The sequence below is a fragment of the Pecten maximus genome, chromosome 16, assembly GCF_902652985.1.
Source record: "Pecten maximus chromosome 16, xPecMax1.1, whole genome shotgun sequence".
Taxonomy (NCBI): domain Eukaryota; kingdom Metazoa; phylum Mollusca; class Bivalvia; order Pectinida; family Pectinidae; genus Pecten; species Pecten maximus.
Window position 1 is genome coordinate 22297248 of NC_047030.1, and position 18535 is coordinate 22315782.

An 18535-nucleotide genomic window follows, 5' to 3' on the forward strand; every position below is an offset into this window, starting at 1 on the left:
TTACTTTTTAATATCAGGTAACCTCATCCTTGACCTTTGCTCCTTCCGAGATGCCCGGATAATGAAACTACTGTATCTAAAAGATCTGGAGAAAGAATCTTTCCAAGACACTAAATCATGTGAGGAGATCAAGACATGTCGACTCCGGCGCTTCGTACTCCCCCTCGACGTTTCAGAGGAGGTAAGTTGTGTCTACACTCAATCTAATTAAAATTAGACTTGTAATTTCCACTCCTCTACGATACTCTACGATACTCTACGATACATTGCAATACAAGATCTTGTATTGAAGTGTATCGTAGAGTATCGTAGAGGAGTGGAAATAACAAGTCTAATTTTAATTAAAATATGCCTACAGTACATTGATCATCGATATCTTGAACGCACATTGCTGCCCTGGGTCACTACCGGAGTCACGCCTGTCTAAGGGTCGGCAAAACATCTATCGCAATGTTATGCAAACAAAAGCGTTGCGCCTTGAGATCGGATTGGTGTAGATACTTCATCTGTGATGAAACAAACAGAGAGGAACATCTCGAAATAAAAGACGACTTTTCTGATAATTGGCTTAGATTTTTTTGGTGCCTCAACTCAGAGTATGGTTAATATAAAGTCATAAGCGAATATATCAGCTTTGCCTAGTCTTCACGAACTGAACCTTGGAGCCTTGAAACCTTGAAATGATATATACGTTAAAAGAGAAAAACAATATCTACATTAGCATTAGCCTCGACCCGTGAAGACAAAAAGCGAATGCGAAATGAATACGAAATGAACAATAGTTTGGAAGGGATCAAAATATACCTTGGCAAATCTCCACATGGCACAAAAGTCGAAACCCTTTCTGACTGTCGCGGTTGTACCTTTCCATCTGCCGTGAGGTCAATGTTGTCCTGATCGTTTCCGTCAGATTTAGTCATTGTGTTTATTTGTTTTAAACCCCGTAGTTCTCATTTTGAGAATGTGACATAACATGTAATACTATTTGATATTCCCCGATATGAATTGTTATCTTTGCGAATATTCACGTAAAAAGAAATTCTCGTGATGAAACATACTTGAGTTACAATGAATAAACTAGTCAATCTCAATCTCAATTGAATTATTATGTTTTATTATTTCTTATTTTACAGACGGCACTAAATGAGAATCTCGTACATGTACCGGGGTGTAGAGCGACCGCTGTCAGAAAAACGGAGAAAAATGTTTTCTTGACCAGTGAACAAATGTACAACGAAGGTATTTATAGCATTTTACTTCAGTTTCTGCTTCAATATTTCAAACTAACCAATTAAAAATGACTATTGGGAAAACGGTTTACAACAATGGAGCAATATAAGGGGATTACTTCATGCAGCTATCATATTAGTAGGTGAAGTATGCTTCAGTGAGGTAGCACTATAAAGTCGGCATCTGTTTGGTGCTACCATAAGGAGACAAACACAAATATACTGCAGCCTCCCAAAACAACCTCACATACACTACACACATGCATCTCGCGCACAGGAGAGGCCGCCCTTAAATGACCTTAGCTGTTGATAGGACGTTAAACAATACAAAACCAAGCCATCTCTACTAAGGCTACTACACTATGTTAAAGTATGATTAAGTTTCCAATCCTTTTTTTCATTTTGTAAGCAAACGTTACATTTTGATCAGTAATGTTAAATATTTAGTTACTTTTGCTGTCAAATCATCTTTAAACTACGATGTTTCACACACACTTAATTTGGCGAGCTGATATTTCCGTTTTGTTATTTGTGTTGAATTACGTTTGAATGATCCCTAAAATGGCTGTTAATAGGACGTTAAACAAAAACAAACCAAACTTATCCCTATAAAGAGAAATACCGCTAAGATTATCCAGCTTCTGATGTCCGTTTTATGATATTATAAATTCTTCTTATTTTCTCTTAACAGGATTTGAATTCCCCCAAATTAACTATGCAAAGTTTAACGGGAAGAAGTACCGATATTTGTATGGCTATAGTGTTTTCAAGTCTGGTCAGCAGGCGGTAAGTATTCCTTATAATATACAGTGGTTAGGGAGAATGGATGTCTCTTATCTCAATAAAGACCAAAACGTGTTAGATTAATCCATTGTCTGTTCCAAGAATACTAGCCTGATAGGCATTTGTTTAGAAAATGTTAGAAAAAAGATACCTGTATGTATAGTCGTATGAGAAACCACTTTACAATCGTTGGGTTGAATTTTCTTCTTTTCCCTGATTTTGCAGAAACATGATGTGCTGCTTCTATAGCAACACCCGGGCCCGTATCAATGAAATCGTCATACTCAAATGAATCTGCTATCTTAATTAAGATTTGTTCAATGATTCGAAGGAATTTCGGAAAGACTTCAAGTGTGATTATAATTTTTAGGGTTTTCTTTGAAACCGTTATTTTATCGTTTAAGAAAGTTTAAAATTTAGGTGAGCGCAGATTTCATAATTTAGCATTAGAATGGTGTTCATGAATACGGGCCCTGATGCATGTTAATGATACATCTTATATATAATGCTCCGTTTACAGTAGTTACAAGTGCCTGTATAATCGCTAAGCCAATGAAATGGATAAGAATCTCAGAGCACTAAACTTCTTTTGTATATTTTCTTTACTGTGGATCTCATTTTAGGTGGAGGCTCAAACCACGCTAGGATTTTAAGTAATGATGTTCATGTTCATAGAGAGACATTGATGTTCTTATTAAGCTGATAGTTTCGAGATAATTGATGATATCATCCATTTCGATTTTGTATGTCCTCAGTTCATAATCCATATATTATAGTATGATATAATTGTTATATTGCCTCTATGGTTGTGTGGTGTTTGGTATTTTTTGTTCCAATTGAAAAAAAAAAGAAGAAAAAAAAGTTATAACTCAAAATATGACGAATGCACTTTTTTATATTTATGTACTAAGAACAGATTCGATATACTGTGGGAAAACGACCCATCAACAATATGGATATAGAAAAATTCTCAGATATAATTAATTCTTCAATTATTTGATACATTTTCTTATAGTGAATGCAATAACATAGAAAAATGTCTATTTGAAACAGCTGGTGAAAATTGACATGCATACTAAAGAGACAAAATCGTGGAGTGACGGAACTTGTCACCCTTCGGAACCCATCTTCGTTGGACGTCCAGATGGCAAACAAGAGGACGATGGTACGTTATTACAGCCCTTTTTTGTCTCTGTTTTTGAAACACCTCGATCGGGATTATTATCACTTTGGGGATATTATTTTTTTAATTTGTCAATTTATATTTGCTTAATCAATAATTTGGTTCAAACTATAAGGGAGTTTTGGTGTACATAGACGGTCACTTTAAATAGGAAATGCTGAGTTTACGGAGTTGTTTCTCAATCAGTCAATCAAATTATGGTAAATCTTCATCTAAAAGAGCTTTGAAAATGAAAGGAAAATAGATACCTATGTTTGTTATTTATTTAAGGTTCATAGACGTATGGAATGTTTTATTTTTTTCAAATATCCATTTAAAAAAAATATTTTTCAGGGGTGTTATTATCTGCCATCAATTCTAACGTGGAGGGTAAATACGCCTACTTATTAGTTCTGGACGCCAAGACATTCACTGAGCTTGCGCGAGTGGAGTTCCCCGATATCCGGTTTTTGCGGGACCTGCATGGACTTTTTAGACCCCATTAATGGTGGCTAGTTACATCCGGGTTAAAATGTCGTGAAGAAGAATAGCTAACACGCTCCTATAAATACTGTAAAACCTCGTTAATTGGGGACAATGACAACGTAGAGATAAAAAAAGTTGAAAGATTTGTTGACTTTTTGTCCCCGAGGTTTGCTGAAAAGGTTCCTTTTAAGACGACACGGTTTAAACGGTTAACTACTGTGTAATTTACAAAAAGCATTTGTTATATAATTGATCTGTTAATTGATATTGTTGTAACAAATATTTTTTTGCTATTAGCTAGTAAAGCATTCCGCCATATATATATATATATATGTATATTTTTTGTGTCTTTTAGTAAAATTTCAATATGGGTATCGAACTCTTTTATTGGACTTTTATTATCACCGATAAGACCTCGATGGTAGAAAAAGAAGTTATTTAGTAATAGTGTGTTCAGTTGAAATCTATATTTCTATACATGTATATCTATCACTTGTTAAATTGTAATTAACATAAGTTAATTAGCTGTAATGAATACATTTGATTTTAAATTTGTGCTTATTTCACTTTTCCATATCTATCTGTCAAATTAAGAGTCGCTGAATTGTGATGTCACCCATTCCATTTGAGGTCATAGTTTTGTGAACACGTGTAATATATCAAAATGTATATATCCATGGTAGACAGGTCATGGGGTATGGTGCATCACTTGTATATTTTTTTATTTGTATGTGCTATATTGAGATTTGTTATTATACAAAATTAAATATCATACATGTTTTGATGGCATTAATTATTCGTTAATTAATTACATTATTATATGTTTAATTATTACAAAGTCAATTTTATTTTATTGTTTTTAATTTCTTAATTAGATCTGTCAAATGGACGTTGTACGCAAACCGTATACTTATCTTTTCATGTCCGCTATCCGCCGCCATATCACAACATACATGGGAGGCAAAAATCTCCTTTGACATTCCCCTGTAAGAGAAAGAATTTTCATATTGAAATACGATTATCTTACATGAATCATATGCTATTTATTAAATAAATTAAATTAATTGAATTAAAATAAATTCCGTATGCCGTAGTCTCGAGTGTAAAATTTCGTTTAACACATAAAGCATATTTATCACATATTCGGCCTGTTATGCCGTGAATTCGCCCGTGTTATATTTTGTGTATATGTCATTAGTATAATATACACTCAAGCGTTTTTCATGAATTGTGCATTAAAAAACAAAATAACTGCGTTGGATTTTTCCATCCACATTTTGACTTTAAGATATGTCAAAATGTCAGTTTCTTGAGTTAATTAATGAAAAAGTATCTTAAATTGGTATTCATCATTTCCTGAGATTTTATGAAACGAGTCTTAGACTTAGCAGTTTTTATTTTGCAAGCCTTGGTGAGCAAGAATTAAAACTTGAAACTCATTAAGAACTCATTAAGAATGAGAACTCATTAACATCCTATATTTATGATAATATGAAACTCAGACGCTATGCATTTCTCTAGAGAGACAATGGTGCGACGACATGTATTAATTGTGACGTCAGCAATTACCTATGAATTCTTCATGGTGTTTTATATGTGTTTATGACAATATTTATGAAATAGTCATATTACCTCGTAAAGTTATGTGATCAGGCTTTTTTGTGATAGATTTTTAATTTCTTTAGTAAAAATATTGAATTAAATATCATCTATTGTATTTACCGTACATATCAATCTTCCCTTAATAGCATTACTTGTGTGCATGAATTTGTATGTAATTTTACAGCATTTGATTCCTCGCAGAAATAGCATGCATGAATTCTACTAATTGTTAAAAAGCGAAAAATATGCTTATTCTTATTAACTAATTCGAAACCAAACGTGTTTTAAACGCATTTTCTAATGAAAACTCAATTTCTCTTTTAATTCTGAGCAAATGACAATAATGGACATGAAATATTAAGGACTTCACCTTGTGTGTATATAAATCATGACTTTCTGTGACATTTGAACATGTATTGCAAATTACATTTTAATTCGACATGATTTAGCGGGTCGACTAAATATGTAATAATTGTCTAATAACGTCATAGTTTGGTATCGGAAAAGCTGTGTCAGGTATTGAAATATCTAAGTTTAGTTATGTTATATTTAAGTTTAGTAATGTGATATCTAAGTTTAGAATCGGAATATCTAAGTTTAATATTGTAATATCTAAGTTTAGTATCTGAATATTTAGATTTAGTATTGTTATTTCTAAGTTTAGTATTATTATTTCTAAGTTTAGTATTGTAATATCTAAGTTTATTAGTGTAGTATCTAAGTTAAGTATTGTAATATCTAAGTTTGGTATCGTAATGTCTAAATTAAGCATTGTAATATCTAAATTTAGAATTGTTATTTCTAAGTTTAGTATTGTTATATCTAAGTTTAGTAATTTAGTAATGCAATATCTAAGTTAACTTTCGGAAAATCTAAATTAAGTATCGGATTGCTTAAGTTTAGTATTGTAATATATATGTTTAGTATTGTAATGCCTAAGTTTAGAATTGTAATATCTTAGTATATTATTGTAATATCTAATTTAACTTTTGGAAAATCTAAGTTAAGTATCGGATTGTTTAAGTTTAGTATTGGAATATCTAGGTTTAGTATTGTAATATCTAAATTTAGTATTGTTATTTCTAAGTTTAGTATTGTTATTTCTAAGTTTAGTATTGTAACATCTAAGTTAAGTATCGGAATATCTAACAATGTCACATTTATAAAGGCAAGCACAAGTTTTTTTTATATCTTTCAGTCTGGTATAGATTTCATGGATAATGTTTATTTCAAATTGCGTCGTTATTGATTTGTGAGCATAATGTACGGTTATTAAAAGCGGGTGTAATTGAAATATAAAGATTGAATATTGCTGTCGTCGATATCATTTGGTGGATAAACTAGTCACATAATTCATAAAATTCATCTCTGGAACAAGTATATCCTTCGCCCTCATCATCAGCATGAAAGTATACTTTCTGCTTTAGCTTCTTAGCTTGTGACTGAAACCGTCATTTCTTCGAGATGTTTTTGATTTAATAAATCATTTTATTTCAATATCTTGTGTTTTCGTCGTTTAGGTCTATGAACATAATTATCTAGATAGTTACACAGGTTAATCAATGACGTATCGGTGTAACTAATGTACATAACGATACAGGTTACTAGTATTCAATGTGAAATCCGTGTAACTAATACACATCACGATACAGGTACTTGTTTTCAATGTTACATCCGTGTAACCAATGCATATTACGATGCATGTTACTAGTATTCAATATCGTATCTGTGTAACTATTGTACATAACGATACAGGTTACTAGTATTCAATGTGGTATCCGTGTAACTATTGTACATAACGATAAAGGTTACTAGTATTCAATGTTATATCCGTGTAACTAATGCACATAACGATACAGGTTACTAGTATTCAATATCGTATCTGTGTAACTATTGTACATAACGATACAGGTTACTAGTATTCAATGTGGTATCCGTGTAACTATTGTACATAACGATAAAGGTTACTAGTATTCAATGTCTTATCTGTAATTAATGAATATAACGATACAGGTTATTAATATTCCATGTTACATTCGTGTAACTAATGTACATAACGATACAGGTACTTGTTTTCAATGTTACATCCTTGTAACTAATGCATATTACGATGCATGTTACTAGTATTCAATATCGTATCCGTGTAACTAATGTACATAATGATACAGGTTATTAGTATTCTATGTTACATCAGTGTAATTAATGTACATAACGATACAGGCTATTAGTATTCAATGTTGTACCCGAGTAACTAATGTACATAGCTATAAATGTTACTAGTATTCAATGTGGTACCCGAGTAACTAATGTACATAACGATAAAGGTTACTAGTATTCAATGTTACATCCGTGAAACTAATGAATATATCGATACATGTTACTAGTATTCCATGTTATATCCGTGTAAATAATGAATATAACGATACAGGTTACTAGTATTCAATGTCGTATCCGTGTAACTATTGTACATAACGATAAAGGTTACTAGTATTCAATGTTACATCCGTGTAAATAATGAATATAACGATACATGTTACTAGTATTCAATGTAACATCCGTGTAAATAATGAATATAACGATAAAGGTTACTAGTATTCAATGTTACATCCGTGTAAATAATGAATATAACGATAAAGGTTACTAGTATTCAATGTTACATCCGGGTAACTAATGAATATAACGATACAGGTTACTAGTATTCAATGTCCGTGTAACTAATGTCGGATATTTTTGTAGTATATATATATATATATGTACATACATTGTTAATAAGTCATTTCCGCTGTAACCATCACAACACATACGCTACAAATTACTATACCGAAAGTAAGGGGAAATAATTTTTACATTAGAAGTGTACTAGAAATCCCAGTTTCGTAAAAATTGTCATTGTTTGATTGATAATACAATTACCAAAATAGATAATACGTAAAAGTCACATGACCATATCCTTCCGCCTCCAAACAAATTAACCATTATTTAAATTTCATGAATTGTTTGCACCTAAATTATAATCCGGATATCAAGTAGAGGGGTGGGAATTCCTCAGCTGTTCAAATATTAATGATTAAACAGTATTGTATAGAGGATTGTTAACGAACAATAGAATTCAGAGTTCCAAACACTGATCAATGGACACGTATAGAAACCAATAATCGAGGTAACATTTCAGTCCGCACGTAGGCGAAAATGATATAAATATGTTATTAAAGTGTGAGCATATCTACTGCTGTGAGGACACACTTCCCCATTGTGCCGTAGTTCAATACTGTGATGTCGATCCTAGCTTATAATCATGACATCACAGGTACTACAAATATTTAGAACTACAGTGTAACTTGATGGCAGTTAATAAAACATTTTCCATAACTAGAACGATATACATTGATAGGTATGTCTGTCTGTTTGTCTGTCTGTCTGCCTGTCTGTCTGTATGTACACTCTTAGAGTTGGACCTTCTCAACCCTGAATTGTCAATTCAAAATGGAAAAATTAATTAATTGCATCCAACACATCAGTACACATGCAGTTAGAGCAATTCAAACCCTGAACCGATATTACTGGAAGCCCATTTATTATGTTTTATGAAAGACTGCACCCGTAACATTCGATTTGTGAAGTGAGTAAGTCTGCAAGTTTCTGGAATTATGAGGTCACCAGAAATCATTGATGATACAATGGATCGTGATATTATTCGATGGTCATACATTTCGGCCAATAAAGCAAAACATAGATCTTAGCATTACTTAAAGCACATATATACCATATCTCTTTCAAAGTTGTTTCATCGTGTTTAGGGTACTGCTATGATAAAGGTCGAAGTCTGTCGTATTTAGGGCGTTGCTATGGTTATAGTCTCCCTATATCTATTTATATCTCTGCTCCTTCCATGGTTTATCGTATTGAAGGCGTTGCTATGATGACGGGCGAACTTTCCATATCTATTTATAACTCCACCCCTTCAATGGTTTATCGTATGTAGGGCGTTGCTATGGTGACGAGTGAAGTCTCCTTGCCTATATATAGCTCTATCCCTTCAATGGTTTATCGTATGTAGGGCGTTGCTATGGTGACGAGTGAAGTCTCCCTGCCTATATATAGCTCTATCCCTTCAATGGTTTATCGTATGTAGGGCGTTGCTATGGTGACGAGTGAAGTCTCCCTGCCTATATATAGCTCTATCCCTTCAATGGTTTATCGTATGTAGGGCGTTGCTATGGTGACGAGTGAAGTCTCCCTACCTAAATGTAGCTCTACCCCTTCCATGGTGTATAGTATTTAGGGTGTTGTAATGGTGAATAGCGAAGTTTCCTTAAATATATTTATAGCTCATGATCAGCCCCTTCCACAATTTATAATATTTAAGGTGTTGCTATGATGAATGGAGAAGTTTCCTATATCTATCTATATCTCTACCCCTTCCACGATTTATAATATTTAAGGTGTTGCCATGGTGAAGGGCGAAGTGTCCCGACCTATTTATAGCACTGTCCCTTATTGTATCGCCCCCACTTGATCTGTACACCTGGTCTTACACACTCTGTCGGGGAGATAGCGGGTGGAACAGGGCGGGTTCAGCTGCCATAGTTGTTTTGTGCTAATATTTACCTTCACCGGTAATAATATTGACATATTAAAGGAACATTTATCTCAAATATAGCCGTTATGTTTTCGAATCGACCTTCATTTAATGTTCTGATAAATGCTTAAAATTCAGAGTCCTTTATCATCATCATGGAATTAATTTAACTCGCTTCACTAAACTCGCTTCTGTCTAGATCTGCTGCTAAATTGTACATTAAAACAAAAGTCTACGTTTTAAGATTAAAAAGGACGGTCAAAGGTACATTGCAAGATGAGGGAAAAGCATATTCGCAACAACGTACAATACACATTTCCGGATTGCCATGGCGTTTTGTTAAATTCATATAATTTCCAACGCCCATTTTTTTTCTACATGAACAGAAACTCGTGCATCAATTATAGACAGCATGGACAATGAAAAATGACAATGACAATGGAATTGAAAAGCTATTAAGACAACATAAAATCACCAATATATTATGATGGTAGACATGATAATGTTCCCTAGATCGATAATAGATTATAATCTGGTTGTTGAATCCAATGGTTGACGCCTGACCTCTTGTCAATACAATGTCCACTTTATCCATCTGCCTCGTTTCCGGGCTGGTGAGGAAATGTCCTGTGTAAGTTTACCCATGTTTCCAAACCTCAGTGAATTCCGCTGGGTCGTATTTGAGGATATGCTGGCTAGCCGGTTTTACTGCGCTTCGTAGTCCGGGCTTGAGTGCCTTTAATGATGGAGTACAGTCATTAGCAACGGATCGAATGGCTGATTAAGACTCATCTTCATTACGGTTTACATGGAACAAATATTGTAAAACATCATTTGTCGATTGTTTAGTGCCATGTAGTGTAGTAAAGTAATAATAGTTCAGTTTGATAATATAATTTTTTTCACTCCATACGTGAGGGAGTCCGAATTTCTATTCCTTGAAATGTCACGGTGTTTTTTTCCGCTTGGATGTCTTGAATATGCAAACAATGCCATTGATTAGAATGACTGTACGCCAGGAAGTTGTTTTACTCCGATCGTAGTGTTCAGCATAAGGGCAGTTTAACGGAACTTGTCATCACACGATGTGCTTGGAGTAACTTGGAGACAGAACGTAAGTACGCTTTGATATCATTATGGGTGTGGAAGTTTATCATCCAAAAGAATCCTTTAATACAGGTATGTTATCAATAAGGTCATGTGATATACCTATCAAATCAAGACATATCTAGTGAAGGTATATATGGTAGTTATTACATTCAAAATGAATACATACAAATGCGTGTACGATATGTTTAGTAAGATTTGACATAATTATTAGTATTAAATATATATAATCTAATATTCTATCTGCTCTACCCCAAAATGCCTATCGGTAATTACAAGGGGCTAATAGGGTGACTTTGCTATATATTGTCTTGGAAAGAAACATGCCAAGTCGCTAGAGAACAAAAATATAATCATTCTGGTGGCGTCACTGTCGTTTATTTCTACTGCTAATTCTATTCACCACATGTATATGTATATGTCTATTGGTATTAATTGTAACCTGTAAATAGTATCATTTCATTTCATAGTGATGTAAGGTGGTCCAGTTCCGAAGATTTATGTTTGCCCATCCCATAAAAATATTTGTTTATGTATTGACTATTTTGAGTAATGAATACATATTGTTTAAACTAATCATTCTAGGAAATTGAAATGCTTTAGATTATCCCAACGATCAAGAGGGTCCCATTTACTACCAATCATTCTATAAATCGATGATTAAAGGAAACAGTGCTGAAGACAGAGGTTTATCCATGGCAGTTATTTCATCCATTTTTTCTGATGTATATGGATAATGAATGGTCATTTTAATATCAACCACTGACTGAAGCCTATATTGCTACCTATAATGAAAGTTTACGTTTGTCTCTTGTAGACGAAAATTTGAATATAATTTAATATATATGACGTATAATAGTGATTTTCAAGCGTAAATATCGCTCCGCATTTTTTATCAACAAACAAGATTGTCGGCAACAAACAAGATTTGATCAATGTATAAAAGGGTGTTGTTGAGTTCATCAAAAAGAAAACGTTCCTATTTCGGAATGCATTGTTAAAAGTGATTAACCATATTTCATAAAAAGCATTAATACGTGGTCATGAAAAAATCTCTGTTTCAATAAATTTTTCCTTTCGTATTAATTAAAGAAATTTCGTTTTACCGCTCCGTTGTAATATGTTAATAGCTTGCAGCTTTCCCACCTGATCATTTCAGCATGATTCAGCTGAAGCATCACTGTCATCGGACATTAACTGTGCACGCATGGTATAACATACATAACTAGATATGTTAATCAGACTCGTCTGAAGTAGATATGCTAGCTTGAAATGCGATTTCATGACGCACATGGTAATCTATATAGTGGAATGAATCGAATTTACTCAGCATCAACAATTAGTTTCTCGGATGAATGCCAAATGGTGACAAGATGTTCCAGCCAGATAGCATGACACCACGTAACGGATGAAACAGTCTCCCCTCGACGTGCTGAATTACGTAACGGATGAAACAGTCTCCCCTAGACGTGTTGCACCATTGTCTACAACTTCACATTTATATAAGTTAGGATGAAATGAGAGATCTCTTAATCTTACAATGGTAATTTACGGTGCCATCAGGTGAAGTCATTTAAGACAGAAATGGTCGTATTAAGTTGATACCTGTGCAGCTTTAACGCTCTGGCAACAAACACTTCGTGGTTGTGCGGTCGGGTGGCACAATGGTTACACACTTACCTTTCACCAAGGCGGCCGGATCGCAAAATAAATTAAGTTTCCTTTTTCAACAGAAACCTCTTAATGTCATTATTGGGAGCATGTTCATTTCTTTGATTTTTTTTTTACTTGATGGTAATCTAGACTAAGTAGAGAAGTAGGGAGTTAGACTAGGTAGAGAATTGTAATACTTTATAATTTATGAAAATACATATAAAAATAAACAAAAATAAATTATAGTCCATTCATTTTGTATTTTGTATACATTATTTTGTTCATATAAAGCCATCAAATTGCATTTGTAATTACAATGTGCGAATAAGATTTAATTGAAAGTCCATTGAATTTATCAGTTGGTAAAATAAATCGGGAAAATGATGAATTGTAAAAACACTAATTAACCTCTTAAATGCACAGGCCCAAATTAGCTACACATTGTATCTATTTCTGTTTGTTTCAGGGTAACTATGCGAATTATCAACCAGTCTGATCAACCGGTCTACGGCATGCTGTAAATAACGGATCATTGTATCTACTGTTCATAAAACATCTGTGCTGACTGAATTTTTCGACAGACTTTTCAAACATATTTGATGTCTATTGCATTTGGCAGATTTCAACAAAACAGATTAAATCTGAATTATCATTGGAAGCGCTTTTCAAATGAGGAAATAAGATATTTAAGAACATTGTCTCCCTGCCATATTGACCTCTTTTTGACTTACGGGACTAGAAGATGACGGATTTTGAAGTGAATCAGTAGAAATAACAAAATCGTAATAAATGGAAAACGGAAGTAAAGCCAACGATTCAGACGGGTCCAGATTGTCTGATGTCCAACTGGTCGACCTCATTTATCCGCCAGTCCTTATCGTGACTGGAGTCACGTTCAATATCCTAATTATTGTTGTCATGCGCACTCGGTTCTTCAACGAACAGTCCACTTCCGTTTTTATGACTATGGGAGCTGCCAATGATACCCTGAGCCTTTTGGTTTCCATGCTAACACACTGGTTATACGTCGCATTTCCGGGAGTCTACAACAAGGAGAAGGCTGGATGGATTTGTAAATTTCTAGATTTTTATGGATGGGGAAATTGTGACTTGGGAATTTTGATCACTACATCTATGACAATAGATCGCGCATTCGCGATCAGCTTTCCATTACGAATGGCAAGCGGGAACAACATCAAACGCGCCAAAATAACCGTGGTTTGTATGACGCTGATTGTTGTAGCTAAAGAGTTCCACTTTCTTATTGGTTCTGAAATGGTCGACCCGGATCAAACGGAACGTCTGTGTAATGTTTTTACAACCACAGCAGCTTACACGTATTTCTGGGAGATTGTCTGGCCGTGGCTCCATTTCTCATTTCTGTTGGTTTGTTTTGCTATAATGAGCATAAGTAATGGTATACTCATATATTTTGTGTGGAAATCATCTAAGAATTTAAAGACAAGTGATTCAAAAATTGCAAAAAGGCTAGGAGCGTCACCACGTGCATCAATTTGGCCACATCAAAAGGTTGATCAAAAATGGCGAACTATTACGCCTATGTTAATAGGAGAGTCGTGCGCGTTGTTACTTTTGACATTTCCGTTTACAGTCCAAACGTTCTTTTCCGAGTACAGCCCTACTTTCTATCATAAAATCCAGCCGAAACTGTTGTTTTCTGTGACGTTTTACATGCTGTATACAAACAAATGTATAACATTTATAATATATTTAGTTACCGGGTCAAGATTCCGACAAGCTCTTAAAGAATCTGCTATTATTTGTTTTAAAGGGAAAAATGCTCTTCGGAGAAAAAGATTTCGAGAACACTTTGTCAATAATGTGAATATCGGTAAATCTGTATCTGAAGGGAAACCCGATTCAAGTCCATCGAATAAATCATCAGTTCAAATTAAACGTGCAGAACAATTAAATGATGATACCAATGTCATCAATACATACCTTTAAGCTTTTGTGTAAACATTAATTTAAATATTCACATTTCCGGTATGTATTTTCTGTTTGGCTACGCGAATGAAATTGATGTTTACACTTTGGTAAACTTACGTCTGGCGTGTAGGAATACATTGTTGACATTGAGTGAGGTCGGAGTCCCGATTCGGTACACACACGCTTTTTCTGAATTTTCCCATTTTTTGAATTTGTTGTTATTATTTTTTTTTCATTTATAAACTATGATGCGCATCAAAACAATATGTGAATTGGATATGAAAATGTTTAAAATATCTCGCGGAAATGAAATAAACAGATAATGTTATTGTGAAACTATAGTCTGTGTGTCTGTTTATGTGTCTGTGTGTCTGTCTGTGTGTCTGTCTGTGTGTCTGTCTGTGTGTCTGTGTGTTTGTCTGTGTGTCTATGTCTGTCTGTGTGTCTGTGTGTCTGTGCGTCTGTGTGTGTGTCTGTCTCTGTCTGTGTGTTTGTGTGTGTCTGTATGTCTGTGTGTCTGTCTGTCTGTGTGTCTGTCTGTCTTCTGTCTCTCTCTCTGTCTATCATTCTCTCATTCTATCACTCTCTCTGTCTATCACTCTCTCTCCTTTTTTAAGTAAAAATACGTGATTTCTGGATAAAGTGATTTGAATATGTTTTCCTACACTGTGACATCATCTACAGAAGGGCATGGGGGAGTGGCGATCTTAGCTTCCTACGACTTCTCAGCCTCGAATTGTAAATTGTAAATGGAAAATTAATCATGTACATCTCAAAGAATGTTATTGTGCCCCTTTTCTACATTTTAACTGTACAATGTATATACATGTATGTACATATCTTGGTTTACCATTCAAAACATCAGTACACAGAGCATTTCAAGCAACGAACTGATATTACTGGGAACCCATTTGTAAGGTTTTATGAAAGATTGCACCCGGAGCAGCACCATGGGAATTCATTTTATTAGTGATGTAGGTTTTGTAAAAGTTTATGATACTATTTGACCTGGAACAGCATCACGAGAACTCATTCCATTAGTGAAGTGAGTAAGGCTGCAAGTTTCTGGAATTATATATATATTATCCAATGGTCATCGTTTCGGCTAAGAAGGCGTTGCTATGGTGACGGACGAAGTCTCCCTATATCTATATTCATAGCCCTACCCCTTCAATGATGTTTAGTATTTAGGGCGTTGCTATGGTCACGAGTGAAGTCTCCCTTCCTATATATAACTCTACCCCTTCCATGGTTTATCGTATTTAGGGCGTTGCTATAGTGACGGGCGAAGTCTCCCTAAATCTATATATAGCTCTGCCCCTTCCATGGTTTATCGTATTTAGGGCGTGTTACGATGACGGGCGAAGTCTTCCCTATCTATTTATAGCTCTACCCCTTCCATGATTTATCGTATTCAGGGCGTTGCTATGATGAAGGACGAAGTCTCCCTATATCTATTTAAAGATCTTCCCCTTCCATGATGTAAAGTATTAAAGACGTTGCTATGGTGACGAATGCAGTCTCCCCACCTATATAGCTCTATCCCTTCTATGACGTATAATATTTAGGGTGTTGCTATGGGGACGGGCAAATTTTCCCTATCTATTTAAAGCTCTACCCCATTCCATGGTTTAAAGTATTTAGGGTGTTGCTATGGTGACGGGCGAACTCTCCCTATCTGTTTATAGCTCTGCCCCTTCCATGATGTATCTATTTAAGGCGTTGCTATGGCCAGAGACGTATGTCTTTGCTACGGTGAAGGGCGAACTCTCCCAACCTATCTATAGCACTGTCCCTTATTTTATCGCCTCCACCTACACTTGATCTGTACACCTGGTCTTACACACTCTGTCGGGGAGATAGCGGGTGGAACATGGCGGATTCAGCTGCCATAGTTGTTTTATGCTAATATTTACTTTTACCGGTAATAATATTGACATATTAAAGGAACATTTATCTCAAATATGGCCGTTATGTTTTCGAATCGACCTTCATTTAATGTTCTGACAAATGCTTAAAATTCAGAGTCTTTTATCGTCATTATGAAATTGATTTAATTCGCTTCAGTCTAGATCTGATGCTAAATTGTATATCAAACGATAGCCTACGTTTTAAGATGAAAAAAGGACGGTCAAAGGTAAAGTGCAAGATGAGGAAAAAGCATATTAGCAACAACGTAGAATACACACATCCGGATTGTCCACTTCACTGAATTAATTAAGGAAATTTCGGTTTACCGCTTCGTTGTAATATGTTAATAGCTTGCAACGTTCCCACCCTATCATTTCAGCATGATTCAGCTGAAGCATGATTGTCATCGGACATTAGCTATACACGCATGGTATAACCTACAAAACTAGATATATTAAATAGACTCGTGCTTGAAATGCGATTTTATGACGCACATGAAATATATACAGTGGCGTGAATCGAATTTACTCAGCATCAGCAATTAGTTTCTCGGATGATTGCCAAATGATGACAAGATGTTCCAGCAAGTTAGCATGACACCACGTAACGGATGAAACAGTCTCCCCTAGACGTGCTGGATTACGTAACGGATGAAACAGTCTCCCCTAGACGTGCTGGATTACGTAACGGATAAAACAGTCTCCCCTAGACGTGCTGAATTACGTAACGGATGAAACAGTCTCTCCTAGACGTGCTGAATTACGTAACGGATAAAACAGTCTCTCATAGTTCACCGACTTATCTCCTGTTTTAGACGCGAGAGATTTCGCTGTCAACCCCTAGGATAAGACAGATTGCACCCGCTAAGCTTCTGAACCGGAGGTATTTCTGGAACTACTTTTTGAGTGACGTCACTATGGTTCCCGCGTTGTTATTTAATGTTGAATATGCGTGCTGAGTGACGTTACGGATGAAGGAGTCTCCCCTTGACGTGCTGAACCAATGTCTACAACTTCACATTTATATAAGTTAGGATGAAGAGATGGATATTTTAATCTTACAATGGTAATTTACGGTGTCATCAGGTGAAGTCATTCAAGATAGAAATGGTCGTATTAAGTTGATACCTGTGCAGCTGTAACGCTCGGGCAACAAAAACCTCGTGGTTGGGCGGTCGGGTATGGCGTGTCAAACGTTGCAATATTCAATAATTCCATATTTGTATTCAATATTTTATATTTATGTTCAATAATTAATATTTATATTCAATATTTTATATTGATGTTCAATAATTTGTAAATATATATTCGATAATTTGTAAATATATATACAATAATTTGGAAATATATGTTCAATAATTTGTATATATGTTCAATAATGTATAAATTTATATTCGATCATTTGTAAATATATGTTCAATAATTTGCATTATGGGATATCATTGGAGTGAATTAGTGTATCCCGAGCCGAGCCCGAGCACAAGTCATTTTTCTACAACAATTCGAGTTGCTGTGATTATGTGTAGCCCGCACACAAGCGGGACTATTTACGTTCCAGAAACATGCTTTAATTTTTAGTTGTGATATTTTTATACATACAACAAGTAAACCTAACTGGTTTCAAAACTATAAATTTCAACAAATTTTCAGGTGATTTCTTGTCAAATCGTGACTTCTTTGTAACCGCAGTGACGATCACTGGACTCGCATTGTTAATTGTTTAACGTCCTATTAACAGCCAGAGTCATTTAAGGATGTGCCAGATTTTGGAGGTGGATGAAAGTCGGAGTACCTTGAGAAAAACCACCGGCCTACGGTCAGTACCTGGCAACTGCCCCACGTAGGATTCAAGCTCGCAACCCAGAGGTGGAAGGCTAGTGATAAAGTATCGGGACACCTTAACCACTCGGCCACCGCGGCCCCATGGTATATATACTTGTAATAGGTATTAGTAAGCAGAAGGTTCAGTTAACATCAGCATATGCACAGATCTCGTGATCGGTCATACAATAGGACTGAGACCACAATTAAGTACTTCCGGGTTCAGGCCTCACGAATGAAGTCCCCTCAGAAA

At 35.0% G+C, this 18535-nt stretch overlaps 2 protein-coding genes across 4 annotated transcripts in view; both read left to right on the plus strand.

The window, feature by feature from the left end:
- LOC117344880 (beta,beta-carotene 15,15'-dioxygenase-like) overlaps positions 1–6759 on the plus strand; it is a 44158-nt gene extending 37399 nt beyond the window's left edge. For 2 of the 3 annotated variants that reach the window (XM_033907744.1, XM_033907743.1), the window contains 4 exons: positions 1134–1239; positions 1921–2015; positions 3066–3177; positions 3529–6759. In XM_033907744.1, coding sequence (XP_033763635.1) covers positions 1134–1239; positions 1921–2015; positions 3066–3177; positions 3529–3680 — 465 coding nt within the window. In that variant the 3' untranslated portion in view covers positions 3681–6759. The remainder of the gene's footprint in view (positions 1–1133; positions 1240–1920; positions 2016–3065; positions 3178–3528) is intronic. The other variant, XM_033907745.1, reaches the window with a different exon arrangement.
- A 3790-nt stretch (positions 6760–10549) lies between these two features.
- LOC117344570 lies at positions 10550–14862 on the plus strand. Its single transcript, XM_033907363.1, has 2 exons — positions 10550–10955; positions 13068–14862. Exon 2 carries the CDS (start codon positions 13391–13393, stop codon positions 14567–14569), a length of 1179 nt encoding a protein of 392 aa, XP_033763254.1. The 5' UTR covers positions 10550–10955; positions 13068–13390; the 3' UTR covers positions 14570–14862.
- Positions 14863–18535: the final 3673 nt, after the last annotated feature.